Consider the following 14,468-nt stretch of genomic DNA (forward strand, 5'->3'; position numbering starts at 1 on the left):
AGCCACAACCCCAGGCACCAGCAGCAGATGGGGTTGGGAGCTCTGGGTTTCAGCCCTTCACCGCTCCTGGCTTCAGCGGGGGAAGGAGGGTGGGGTAGAGAGGGGGAGCTCGGGGTTTCAGCCCTGTGCTGCTCCTGGCTGCAGTGTGGGAGGGGAAGGGGGAGAACTCAGGGCTTCAGCCCTGCGCCACTCCCAGGGTCAGCCCAGTGAGGGAGCGCGGGGCACCAGGTTTCAGTGGCGGGGTTCCACAGACCCCCAGGAGGCCACAGACCCCTGATTGAGAACCGCTGGCCTAGAGTATGGTATTGAGCTGGGGGGAGAATGAGAGAATTTAAATACTGAAGAGGGAAAAGACTTCAGGAAAGTTTAAAAAAGAGGGAGGGAGAGAATCCAAAGCAACACCTCTTTACTAAAATCACACTTCTCTAGGTTTATCTTTATTGGGATCAGTCATTATGATGGGCCGGGTTATTCAGTGTACTGCAATTATAGCAGGTAATTTCCACATAGGGATGTTAAAAGGAGATGTGATCTAAATGAATCTAGTGTTTATAAAGATTGGTAATGAACTTAGTCAGATCTGGCTCCTACGGATTTTTTCTGTTTATAAAATAAATCCAGTATTTAGCTAATTGGATCACCATTTTCAGAGAAAGTTATGAGCTTGTGTGTTGGTAACAGCCAGGGAACCGAATTGTTAAGGGTGTAACATGATATAAATCTTGTATTGGCTTTATTAAAAAAAATCCTACCAAAATGTATTATGACACTTGAAGGAGGCTCATAACAATCCCCACTTCCAGCAACATATTTCATTCATAGACTGCTGTTGAGTTATTAGTTGTGATCTTGGCCAAACTGTTCAGGAGACAGTCTGCCACAAGTGTTAATAAACAGTAGTGGCATGTAATCTATATAATAAAGTGCAAAAGAGTGGTTCACCCTTAGGCCTCCTGATTGTTGGATTAAATAGGAACATAAAATGTTAGCTGGCCTTTTCTCATTTGAGTTATGTCTGTTTTCAGTTCTGGGATATAATTATATACAGTAATACCTCACTTCAGGGAATTTTTATTGAGTACTTTTTCTATGAAAAATCGAGATGCCTGAGTAAATCAGGTTTAAATCTCACTTTGCATAATTTTTAAGAGATGTCCAACTCAGTGGCCTTATTGAATACAGTACACAGGTAGTACCTTTATCCTTGCATCCAAGCTACATTAAGAAATGCTCCTCTTTAGTATAATAGTGAAGTGCTAAGCTTATAGTGTGTTGAACCATATGAGTGGTAGTGTTGATTAGCTGAGCTTGTGCTAAAGTTGACGTAATTAGTTAACTTTTGAAGATGGTAGTCTTTACTGTCTGACCAGAAAGACTATTTAAAACCTTTGTTGTTTTATTACAGTAGACCCTAGAGCAGTGGTGAGCAACCTGCGGCCCGTCAGGGTAATCCGCTGGTGAGCCGTGAGCCAGTTTGTTTACAATGACCATCCGCAGGTACGGCCGCCCGCAGCGCCCAGTGTCTGCGGTTCGCCGTTCCCAGCCAATGGGAGCTGCGAGAAGTGGTCGCCAGCCCGCGCTGCTTCCCGCAGCTCCTATTGGCCAGGAACTGCAAACTGCGGCCACTGGGAGCTGCAGGCGCCCATGCCTGCGGACGGTCAATGTAAACAAACTGTCTCACGGCCCACCAGCAGATTATCCTGATGGGCGGCAGGTTGCCCACTGCTGCCCTGTAGTCTTCAGCTGAGATTAGAGCCCCATTATGCTAGCAAGGTAGTGAGAGATGGGCCCTACCCCAAGAGTTTGCAATCTGAATAGGCAAAACAGACAAAAAGATGCTTGAGGGAAAGATGAAGAACTGAGGCCTGGAACTGTTGGTGAGTTGCTGAAGGTCACACACGGAGTGTGTGGAGGAGGTGAGAAATGAATTCAGAATTCCTGAGTCCCAGTCCTGTACCTTAACCACAAGACTGTCCTTCCCCTCATCCTTGCACAGTGTACGTCCAGTGAAGAAATCCTTGGACTCTGTTTTGTTTTGTTAAAGTGGGAATTGGCACAGAAACCTAAGGTTGCATAACCCCCCCTCTTTCCCAATCACTTCTTGACATTTTCATATATCTGACTGAAACTTTCCATACTTGGCCTTTGCTCAAAACTGGCACCAAAAAATGGCACAGTCATTTGTGAATACAAGGAGTGTGGAAGAAAAAACACTTTATTTTAAAAAATAAATTCTTGTGACCTTTTGTTTGGTCTACAGCCGAAACAGCTGACTGCTGACACTAGCATGGAAAGAGCTCCCAGTGCCAGAGGATCCTGGGATGCTGGGGGTCTTAGTCCCCATGGGTCCGTTTGAAATATCGGTGTAATTTAACTCGTGTTCCAATGTCACGTGGTATGGGGGGTATAAGCTGCTTCATGCTGGTAGAGCTTTGCGGTGACACCCTGATTCCCTAGAGTTATCAAGCAAGTTGTCTCCGTCACTAACAATTTAAATCAAGATTGAATGTTTTTCTAAAAGATCTGCTCTAGGAGTTATTTGAGGGAAGTTCTATGGCCTGTGATATACAGGAGGTTAGACTAGATGATCACAATGGTTCCTTTTGGCCTTGGAATTTATTGATCTAAGAATCTATGATTGCAGCCCTGTCTGGAGCACATAGCAATTTTCCCTCCTCCTACTTTACAGGAAATCTCCATTCCCTTAACTTCCCTAACACATACTAATTCTAGATACCTTCCCATTCCCTACCTTCATCCCACAGAACAAACCATGGGCCAGGAGTTTGGGGTAGAGGGAAAGGTTGCATATTGATATTTAGTGATTGCAGCTGAAGGGCTCCCTGATAACTGCTTTTGTAGGTGGCTCCAGGTTTGCTCCCAAAGGATCCACTGCACATCTGTAGAGAGAAATATAGTACACAGGCTGAAAAGGGAAGGTTCCTGTGTCTTTTTAAGAAATACAAAGGTTTTGCCCTGATCCAGTGATGTTGAATCACTTTGCCCATGTCTGTGCACATTGTTCTGTTCCAGGATAGTGGGTGCATCAGGCAGCATGACCAAAATTGGCCCAGAAGCAGTAGGAAATAAGTAACTAAGCAGAGAAATCCTTCAAGCGTTTTTAATTTTCCTGTTATTTTCACGAGGAAAACAGTTGTCAGACTTTACTGAAACCCATTTCTCAGTTTTAAGGAAAGAATGCATTTAAACACACCTCTCCTTAACAGCTTTGAGTTTTAGCCAGGTATCTGAGCCTTAACATTTTATGAAGCTTGAACTAAAATTATATGCAGTTCTTGGCATTAATGCAGCAGTCAGCAATTTTTAATACTTAGAATTTGTTACAAAATGTTGAGACAACACACACCCTCCCCCCCGACCCTTCCATGGGGTCCTTAAGTCTTCTAGTTTGGGTGGAAGAGGGAAAGGTGAGGAATGCTCCAGTTTCTTGGTTACAGGCTAGGAAGGAAGGAATAGATGTTTTTTCAGTTTTTAAATATTTAGCACTCACCAGATATTACCGAGGGGTTGGGGGGGTCTGTGATTACCTAGATAAGTAGGAAGGGGTGCAGAAAAGCATGAGATGAATGGCAGCTTGAGAATCTGTACGTAGGTGAGAATGAGACTCTGTATCCAGAAGGAAGTGGAGACTTTGAGCTCAATTCTGATCTTCTGAAGATCTGAAAGTATTGGATTATGGGTGACTGAGATCCAACTTGTATTTTCAGTAAGAATCTCACTTGAATCCCTTTTTACTTAGTACCCTGGGCCCTTTGTCAACTTCAGCCTTTATCAAGTGTTAGGGCTTGGCTACAGTTGCAAGTTACAGAGCAATAAAGCAGCCCCGGGCACACTAGCTCACTACCTGTCCACACTGGCAAGGCACGTAGAGCGCTCTGACTCCACGGCTAGAGCGCTCCTAGTACTCTACCTCGGCGAGTGGAATAATGTTTGATGCACCCCCGCTGGAGCACCGCAGCGTCAGTGTGAACGAGGTGTTGCATTACTGCGCTCTGATCAGCCTCCGGAAGCGTCCCATAATTCCCTTAAGTCAAGTGGCCACTCTTGTCATTGTTTTGGATATGCCCTTTGAAAGCTCCATTTGACAGTCGGCTGATTATCTGCTCCGAGACAAAGCAACCATTACTGTGGAATGCTGTGTGTGTGAGAGAGAGAGGTGTTGGGGGAGGGAGAGGTCTGCTGCTGTCTGAACTTACAAGACAGCATGCTGACATGCTCTCAGCCCCCCCCAAAAACCCACTCTCTCTCCCCCCACATACACACAACACACTCCCTGTCACACTCCACCCCACCCCACCCATTTGAAAAGCACTTGCGTGCTGGGATAGCTACCACAATGCACTGCTTTCTGTGGTCATTGCAAGAGCTGCTAATGTGACCATGCCAGTGTGCTGTCAGCTGTCAGTGTGGACAGACTACAGTGCTTTCCCTACTGCGTTCTGCGAAGGCTGGTTTAACTCAAAGCGCTCTACATCTGCAAGTGTAGCCATGCCCTTAGAATTAGGAGTATTTGTTTGTGTGGGGCCAGCCTATGTCATTGCTGGGACTGTGGTCTCCAGCATTTTAATGGGAAGTTATATAAAGCACAGATTATACACTTGGTTCTGCTATACAATCCTCCTCTCTTATAGTGAAGTCATTTCCAGCCTCTTCCCGTGAGCAACTTCATTGTAAATGGAGGTTGGCTTTTGTGCACTGCAATACAATGAAATAATGTGGTACTCTCTTCTCTTTTGCTATAAGTAGAGTTTCATTATATCAGAGTTCTCTACCTATCTATGAATCTATCCATGCTGTGGCTCCAAGCATAAATTATTCCAAAGACTTGTTTTTTAGTAGTAGTAATCAGAAAAATGGTCCATTTATTATGTCGCTGTATTTGTTGATGAAGTAACAATACATTTAACCATCTGCACATTTAAAGTTTTCATAATTTTTTAGTCATAAAGTAACCTCAGGAAGATTAGGGACTCATTTATTTATGTGTTTTTTTTTTTCTTTAGATGTTTACAAATGTTGAGAAAGGGGCACCTCTTCATATACTCTTGATGAGAGGTTTTCAAACCGTGGGGCATGCCCCTTTGGGGGGGTGGGGGGGGCATGTAGCGATGCCAGGCAGCTCAGGCCACCGATGCCAAGTGGCTCGGGGAAGGAGCACCCTCTACCCCCTGACTCACCTCAGAAGGTCACCCAGCCTGTGGGTCAGTGTCAGCATCTGCGGTGGCTGCGCTGATTTCTGCTTCCAGCAGCCTCTGCGCCCCCAGCGCTGGCTCCACTCCCAGAGACCGTCCCACATACCTTCCCCCACCCTGAAAGTCCGAGAGAGGATGGGCAGGTATTGTGTCTGTTTTTGTCTGGCTTGCGGGAGAGGGGTTTGCAACTAAAAATTGTAACTCAAAGTCGGGGCTCAGCTGAAAAAGTTTTAAAACCGCTGCTCTAGATACCCTGAAAATACATTGAAAAGAGCTACAGTCCAGTTCAGTCTAACCCCTACCAGCAAGCCAGGCAGCTCAGAAGCGCAAATCTCTCTCCCTTGTCCCATTAACAGTTTCCCACCCTTACAATCCCCTTGTTTTTCTGTATTTTGCCTATTAAAATACTGGTATGTAAAAGGCTCTAATTTGCATGTTTAGTTCTAGAGTAAAACTCGTTAAGAAGTTGAGTTCTACAGGAGTTGGCATTAATATCTGCTTTGTCCTAACATGGATCATGTGACTATAATGGTTGTGATTGATTGGTGTGGACGTAGGTGTCTTATTGAGTATATTTGACACACTACAGAACACTTAGAAAAATGGTCCTTGCCCAATGTGCTTACAATCTTCATACACAATAAAACACATCATGCACTGAGAGACCAGAGGGTAGACTTAGCACAAAACAATGCAGTATTCTGTATTTTTTTTAATCGGTTAATAATGACTTTGTGTTTGATAGATGTGATATTTACCAATGCAGCACTTGATTTCTAAAAGAAAATAGACCCCACTGACTACTGCTACATGAGTTGGGAACTTGTAATTTAGCATTTACAGATTGTATTGCCAGCTTAAAAGAAGCATTTATTCCCATCTCCTGCACTGTTTAATACACCGTTAGCATACCTCTACCCCAATATAACACTGTCCTCGGAAGCCAAAAAAATCTTACTGCGTATAGGTGAAACCGCGTTATATCGAACTTGCTTTGATCCACCGGAGTGCGCAGCCCCCCCCCCCCCCCCCGGAGCACTGCTTTACCGCATTATATCCGAATTCGTGTTATATCGGATCGCGTTATATCAGGGTAGAGGTGTACTGGGAAGCCACATTTTGAGAAGATGGACTTTTACCCTTTTATTAAATTTAGAATCATTTGCACAACGCTTTCTGCAAAAAGACATATTCCATGAGTATAGCCTAAAACAACAAGTAAATCCATATGTCCATAAATAGAGATGTGAAATGCTACCTCTCCCAGACTCTGTTCAGTGATATTTCATAGTGCTACTAGATTGCTGATTCAACACAGAGCATTTCTTTGATACTATCAGTTGGAGCTGGACTAGGAGTGTAAGCGTTAACAATCCTTCAAAACTTTGACAGTCCAATTAATATTGCCCAGATAAGCAAGGTGTCTCTCTCTCTCAGTACTATCTGTGCCTGGCAGACATATATCTCACAATACGTGACAGGTTATGATGCCTTTCATTTCCAATGGTAAAAGTTGTCTTTACTGTGCTTGCTCCTCTGCATATATAATGTCCTACGTGGCAGGTGTTTGGATTTCTTCTTTTTCATTAGCATTTGTCATTTGAAAACGCTAATTCTGGACTGTGGCTCCCATCCGAATAGTTTAGAGGCCTGGGCAGGACTCTCCTGGGCCAAGGTGTTACCATGAGTCAATGTAAAGTGCTCACTGCAAGACCCCAGGAATAAGAATCAAATTCTGGTAACTAGCAGGCCTCTACCATGGTGCAGATTCTTTTCTCTCATTTTAGTGTATCATGGAGCCACAGCTGGAGCAGGGGGTGCTGTTGTGCATGCCGTTAGAGTATGAAATTTCATTAGAATAGCTTTAAAGTCCAGTTTGGGCAGGGGATTAGGCAGGATATCTTTCCACCAAACCAGGGGTGGCCAACCTGAACCCGAGAAGGAGCCAGAATTTACCAATGTACATTGCCAAAGAGCCACAGTAAGTCAATATGTCAGCAACCCCATATCACTCCTCTCCCCCCCCCTCAGCACCTCCCACCCACCGGCAGCCCCGCTGATCAGCGCCTCCCCCTCCCTCCCCACACCTCCCAATCATCTGTTTTGTGGCATGCAGGAGGCTCGGAAGGGATGGGGGAGGAGCAAGGACGTGACAGGCTCAGGAGAGGGGGCAGGAAGGGGTGGAGTGGGGGCAGGGCCTGTGGCAGAGCCAGGGGTTGAGCAGTGAGCACCCCCTGGCACATTGGAAAGTTGGCGCCTGTAGCCCCAGCCCCAGAGTCAGTCCCTATACAAGGAGCCGCATATTAACTTCTGAAGAGCTGCATGTGGCTCCGGAGCCACAGGTTGGCCACCCTTGCACTAAACAGGGGAAATGAAAGCGTAGGGGAAATGGGTATAAACAGTCTCTTCTCTGCTGCTTTGATATATTTAGGGTTACAATATTTTTAACTCTTTCTCCCCATTTACACTTCTCATGACCCAGAGCCCCGCTGTTGGCACTCACCAAAATGATGCTTCAGAGAGAGATCACCACTTCTTTCTAGTGTACCAATTGCTCCAGTATGTTGGTACCACCCTTTTACTATTCCCCCCCCTATTTGCTGCACTTGGTCCTGGATTGCAAATTAGGAGATTTGAGTCCCATTCCTGCTCTGCCACTGACCTGCTGTGTGATCTTAGACAAATCATTTTACCTCAGAGAAGTGTTTGTAAATAGAGGATAATGTTACTTTCCCACTTTTCTACAGTGCTTTGAGTTCCACAGGTGAAAAGCACTGCAGAAGAGTGGTGGTGGTGGTGTTATTGCAGAGGCAACTGTGTTTTTTTAACACTGCTTTTATTACAGAAATATGAACTGGGAGTTGCTCTAAGGCGCCTCATTCAGTTTTTTTTAATGTGAAAGAGCAAGTTAAATGGGGCATAGTGGGGGTAGGGAGGTAAGGGGAGCCAGATTGAAGGTTTTGGCCACCTTTGCAGGTATAGTATGTAATATTTAAAAAGAGGAAAATATTAATCTCCTTTATTTTATTTTCTGTAACGGGGGTAGGGATTTCTCTCCTAGTTATTCCCTTGGGAGTTGGTATGTAGCCAGGATATGCATGGACAGTGGCCTTGCTGCCTACTCAGCACAATGCTTTTAATAATCTTTGTCTAACGCTGTACTCTAATAGACTGTAATGATGCTTGTGTTTTCTAGGGGTCGTTACAGTAGGAAAATCTGCTCCTTGATTTGAAGTTTTAGTACAATAATGTCTCGTCCATAGGCGCCGACTCCGTGGGTGCTCTGGGGCTGGAGCACCCACGGGGAAAAATTAGCGGGTGCTCTGCACCCACCGGCAGCCAACCTCCCCCCCACCTCGCCTCCGCCTTCTCCCCTGAGCATGCTGCGTCTCTGCTCCTCCCTCCCTCCCAGCGCTTGCCACTGCCAAACAGCTGTAGCAAGCACTAGGATGGAGGAGGGAGGAGCAGGAACGTGGCGCACTCAGGGAGGAGGCGGGGAAGAGGCAGGGTCGGGGGGGATTTGGGGAAGGAGTTGAATAGGGATGGGAGGGGATGGAGTCGGGGCAGGGACTTTGGGGAAGGGGTTGGAATGGGGGCGGGAGGGGGGCGAGAGGGGGGAAGGGCAGGGGTGGAGTTGGGGCGGGGCGGGGAGCAGAGCATATGATTCTAGTCAAATGAACAGCGTGCCATCGCTGGTAAATAGTATCAATGGCCAATGAGGGTCTGGCTGGAGAATCTTGCCTACATGCTCGGGGTTCTACTGATCGCCATATTTGGGGTCGGGAAGGAATTTTCCTCCAGGGTAGATTGGCAGAGGCCCTGGAGGTTTTTCGCCTTCCTCCGCAGCATGGGGCGGGGGTCGCTAGCTGGAGGATTCTCTGCTACTTGAAGTCTCTAAACCACAGGATTTGGGGACTTCAACAGCAGAGTCAAGGGAAAGGGGTTGGGACGGCTTTGTGGCCCGCATCATGCGGGAGGTCAGACTAGATGATCATAATGGTCCCTTCTGACCTTAAAGTCTATGAGTCTATGAGCGGGGTCGAGCACCCACCGGTGCCAGAAGAAGTCGGCGCCTATGGTCTCATCTGTCTTGGGTTGTTGCACTATAGAAGGTGCTTATCCTACAGTGCACTTCAGAAATAGAAAGATTTAGCATTGTTCTGCATCAGTAATACACACAATGGTTTCTTCTCTACAGATAAACAGAGGTCACATGACAACAGAAGCTAAGAGGGCTGCCAAGATGGAAAAGAAGATGAAGATTTTGCTTGGTGGTTACCAGTCTCGGGCAATGGGACTCATGAAACAGTTAAATGATTTGTGGGACCAGATTGAACAGGCTTACCTGGAGTTACGTACTTTTGAGGAGTTAAAGAAACACGAAGACGCTGCTATTCCCAGGAGACTGGAGGTAGGATTCCTAAACACCACTTCAGTGGATCGTCTAGAAGCACAGAAACAGAGAAGTGTTTGTTTAACAGTGTTAAATTTGCATGGGCTGCTGCTGCTCCTTGGCTACATTAATTTTTTAATATTGTGTTTTTTAAAATTCATGTCAACTTCTTTTCTTCTGCATAATTATGCAGGTTCTTACACTGTTTCCCATCACTGTAGTATCTGAGATCCTGGGCCATGTTAAAGCTGAAGCTGATCTTTTTATTGCTGCTTCTTCTCCCACCCTTGTTTATTTTATTGTGTTTTGGTTTTTTAATCTCATACAACACAGACTGTTTGATTTAGCAGAAGTTATATGTTACCTAGTTATTTTTAGTTGACTATTATAATATATTGGGATAGATCCACCGCTGAAGTCAATGGAGCTATGACAGTTTACACCAGCTGGAGATAGGCCTGTTATCTCATGATATGTTAACCTTATTACCCTTTGTTAAGACTATGGTCATGTTTAAATAAAAATTAAAAAGAAAAAGTGGTAGAGGAACCATATCAGAATGGGCATATTACTGTGTAGTATAACATCATGGGAAATTAGGTGCCTGCGTTCTTCATCTATTCCTACACAATGAAAAAGGTCCAGTTTGGATAAGATTGTTTTCACATGAAAAAGATTTCTTATGCATACAACTGGAAAAATGGGAAATAGGGATAAGAAAATATGGGATTCATATAGGATCTGAGCTGGTCAAGGTGACTACAGAACAGCTGCTGTATTCTCTTCTCCCTCTTGTGTTTAAAAAAAGAAATTACAACTAAGTTTAATTCCAAATGCAAGGGAGGTCTAGGTTGGACATTAGGAAAAAGTTCCTAACTGTCAGGGTGGTTAAACACTGGAATAAATTGCCTAGGGAGGTTGTGGAATCTCCATCTCTGGAGATATTTAAGAGTAGGTTAGATAAATGTCTATCAGGGATGGTCTAGACAGTATTTGGTCCTGCCATGCGGGCAGGGGACTGGACTCGATGACCTCTCGAGGTCCCTTCCAGTCCTAGAATCTATGAATCTATGATGTATGAAGGGGAAGAAGCTACTTTATTTTCAGATACCAAGCTGTGTGTGCAGTGTTGGCAGTTAGAAAGACCTTGTTTTTATTTTACAACATAGCAAACTATCTGGAAGTCATTAAGGGGAAGGAAAGGTGGAACATCACCCATACATAACTCTTCTGTGCAGTTACTTTTCTGTAGCATGCTTTAAAAAGCTGGTGCTGATTGCTCACTAATTGTCCCAGTTTTGTGAAGTATCATCAGCCGTCTTACTTAAGGCAATTTACGAGAACTGGATGTATTTACATACCTAAGTAGGGAATTTCATGTAAGAAACTGCAAACTCCCTGCACTTTTTCCCATATTGTTTTATCCAAAATCTTTGGCATACACTGCCTTGCAGTCCTAAATGCATCACCGTTTTATTGAATAGTGTATGTCCTGTGGTTCAAAAGTATCACTTATTTTTCTGCTGCACTTAAATGGCCAGATTTTGATTTCTAAGAGAAACATTGTTACATATGTTAGTAGGTCAGGTGACTAGTGCTCTGTGTGCCCCTCCTTGAATGAATCTGCTCTGAACCCAAAGCTGGTCATAGTCATTCAGTTGTGAATACTCTAGTCCAGGGGTTCTCACAACAAAATTTTTGGTGGCCTCAGAGTCCAGTCACCAACTCTTGCTGGTGGCTCCTCTTGACAAACCCATCTCTCTGTCCCTGCCTCCCATGGCCCTTCATCAAGAGCCCTTCCCAGGGAAGGTGGGTCAGGAACTCAATGGCCATCTGCAGAGTCCCAGGCTCCACATGCTCTGGTGAGAGAACACTGCAGCCATCTTCAATGACAAGATCAGCCTCTGGTGCCAAGCACATTGGCCCATGTGTCTCCAGAGGTGCTGCCCAAAGCCTCCAAGGAGGCTGCACGGTGCAAGGTGCTGATCCCTGCTGGCGGTGCCAGCGTAAACACCAAGTCAGCACATCTCACTGCCCTTGATAACAGCTGAGCGCTGCAGGGAGGGGCTGCTGCTCTGCCCCCCACTCCCAGTCTCTGTCCCTGCTTTAGAGGCTGTCGTGGCATGTACTAGAGTTTGGAGCAGCTCCACTCTCATTGTAGACTGCAATGTAGACAACCAAATGGGAGATGGCAGCCATGAGAAGTTACAGCCAGGATCTTAATCAGGTAAACTCATGTAGTATGCCAATAGGTTGGGAGCCACTGGTATTAAATTATCATTTGAGTTGGAAACTATAATTAATAGTGCACACAGGAAAATTGTGAAGAGTTTTGTTAATCAGAATAAGAATGGCTGGTCTTTAAAATTGTGTCATTAGGTTAATACAAGAGCTAGTCAGGCAGGAATCTGCTATTTTGTCAAAGCCAAAATGTTTTTGTGGCGACGTATCAGTTTTGATGACGTTTTAGTGAGAGACAGACAACCTCTATAGCTTAGGGTTCTGGCACAGGTCCGGGATGCGGGAGACCCTGCTGTGTCTGATTGCGAGCTGTTTTTCACCCCAGGGCTGGTCTACACTGAAAATTTACATCAACATTGCTACGTCTCTCAGATGTGTGAAAAAATCCACGCCCTTGAAAGATGTAGCTATGCTGATCTAACCCCCGGTATAGACATTGCTAGGTCAACGGAAGAATTCTTCTGTCCACCTATCTACTGGCTCTTGGGGAGGAGCGCTACAGCGGTGTCGCATTTTAAGTGTACACATAGCCTGATCACTCTGAACTTGCTCCGGTGCGAGTGAAAGCAAACTTTGTAACCTTGAAAGTTGCCTCAAAATAAAATTGTCATCGTCCTCCTGGCGGCTCTAGTTATGAATGGCAAAGGCAATAAAAGGAAATCCTTTTTCACGCAATGTAATTGAAGTGCGGAACTCCTTTGGCACAGGATGTCATTGAGGCCAAAAACTTGGCAAGAGCTAAAACGCTAAAAATAACTAATACAGACAGATTTTGGAAGAGTCATTAAATCTCAGACATGGGATTTTAAACTAATTGAACCGGGATTAGGAGACCTAATGTGGGGAGCACATCTTCCCATACCTGCGTAAGGCTTCTTGCACTTCCTCTGCAGCAGCTGGGGCTGGCCGCTCTGAGACCGGACACTGGACTGGATGGACCACAGCTCTGATCCAGGATAGCAATTACTGTGTTTCTAAACCAATCAAATAGCATTTCTATCTCAGACAACACACTTTGGTCTCAAGGAAAATACAGCCCATGCTAACTCGGTGTGTGATAGTGTAAACTGTGTGAGAATTAACCAGTCGTTACTTTTTGTTTTCCTATAGTGTCTAAAAGAAGACGTGCAGCGGCAGCAAGAGCGAGAGAAGGAGCTCCAGCAGAGATTTGCAGACTTTATGCTGGATAAGGAGACTTTTCAATCAAAATATTGAAGCACAAAATTACTTGGTTGTTCGGTGTAACATTTTTCAAATGCACGGATACGTCTCCTGCATCTTGCCATCCATATCTCAGAAATCAAGCATAGGTAAATTTGCAGCTCTTTGCATTTTGTGTTTTTTGTAAATGGACTGTCATTGTACCAAATGTTCTAGGTGTGAACGGCTTGGTTCAATATTCGAGATTTGGATTTAAACGTCCAGGGCTTTGATATTAAAAGAAGAAATCACACTGGGATTTTTTTAGCCATGTTGTTGTTTGCTAGGGTTATTGCTGATTCATGCTCCTAGTGTCTTACCATTCTTAAAATCTACCAAACATATACCTGCAGTATATGTGCTTGTGAATAATGTCTCTTGAATAAACCTGGAATGTAAAGAAATATATCAAAAGAAATGTTTGTCTCTCACTTGGAATCTTGAAGAAAAGGAAATATTTGTTTCATGCTAATGGGAAAGCCTTTCTTTTACTCTACTGTCAAATAATTAAGAGCTATGTTATCAGTAAGGGCATATGTGTAGTATAACTAGAGGACATATACAAAGGATTGGAAGGGACCTCCTGGGTTATCCAGTCCAGTCCCCTGCTATTGCAGGCAAGCCAGCTAAAACTAAAGACTCGCCATTATTTTATGCATATGTCACTCAATGCTCTTTTTTAACATCCGGATACCCAGTGATCATATCGATATATAAAAGGATTGAAGAAATAAGGTTAGCTTTACCTTTCCCACTGAGGAATAGGGTGGTTTTTTTCCAAAAGCACTCAGCATTGGACTAGCTGCTCCCATCAACATCAATGGGAATTTTACCTCTGAATTCAGGGGGAACGGAATTAGGCCAGCTCTGAGCACTTCCGAAATTCCCACTGTAATAGTATCTCTCCTCTTGATTTAGCTGACAATTAATTTATTGGATGAGATCCTAACCCACATTTTGGCCCCATAAACTTGGAGAAAAGGCCGGAGCAGCATAAAGGGGTTCTAAAGGCACTCGATCCAGCTAGGGAAGAACCTGAGGAAGGCAGCCACAAGCTGCCTTGTAAGGACCCCCTCACAAACTCTGCTACAGATTGCATGTTGAGGGCAGGAGGGTATAACTGGGCTGTGGTCACAGCACACAGTGCTATGGAGATCCTGGACAGTACTACTGACTGTAGGTAGCCAGACTCAGGGCTAAGTAATACTGAGAGTTTCTTCGCCCCCCAGAGCAGCCCAGAACTAGGAGGGTGCAATGGTGGCCTGAAACCACCTTAGCTCCTCCTCCTAGGCTGCGAGTTTTGTATTGCGCCTCTTAGAGGCTCAGCACAGAATCCCACCCTCTGCTTTTGGACTACAGTAACTCCTCACTAACGTAGTTATGTTCCTGAAAAATGCGACTTTAAGCGAAACCATGTTAAG

At 44.9% G+C, this 14,468-nt stretch overlaps 1 protein-coding gene across 1 annotated transcript in view; it reads left to right on the top strand.

Moving 5' to 3' along the window:
• The window catches only part of CDC5L (cell division cycle 5 like), a 48,727-nt gene extending 35,262 nt beyond the window's left edge, over positions 1–13,465 (top strand). Inside the window, exons 15-16 of the mRNA XM_005312959.5 lie at positions 9,412–9,624; positions 12,958–13,465. Coding sequence (XP_005313016.2) covers positions 9,412–9,624; positions 12,958–13,062 — 318 coding nt within the window. The 3' untranslated portion in view covers positions 13,063–13,465. The remainder of the gene's footprint in view (positions 1–9,411; positions 9,625–12,957) is intronic.
• Positions 13,466–14,468: the final 1,003 nt, after the last annotated feature.

The sequence above is a fragment of the Chrysemys picta genome, chromosome 3 (assembly GCF_011386835.1).
Source record: "Chrysemys picta bellii isolate R12L10 chromosome 3, ASM1138683v2, whole genome shotgun sequence".
Taxonomy (NCBI): domain Eukaryota; kingdom Metazoa; phylum Chordata; order Testudines; family Emydidae; genus Chrysemys; species Chrysemys picta.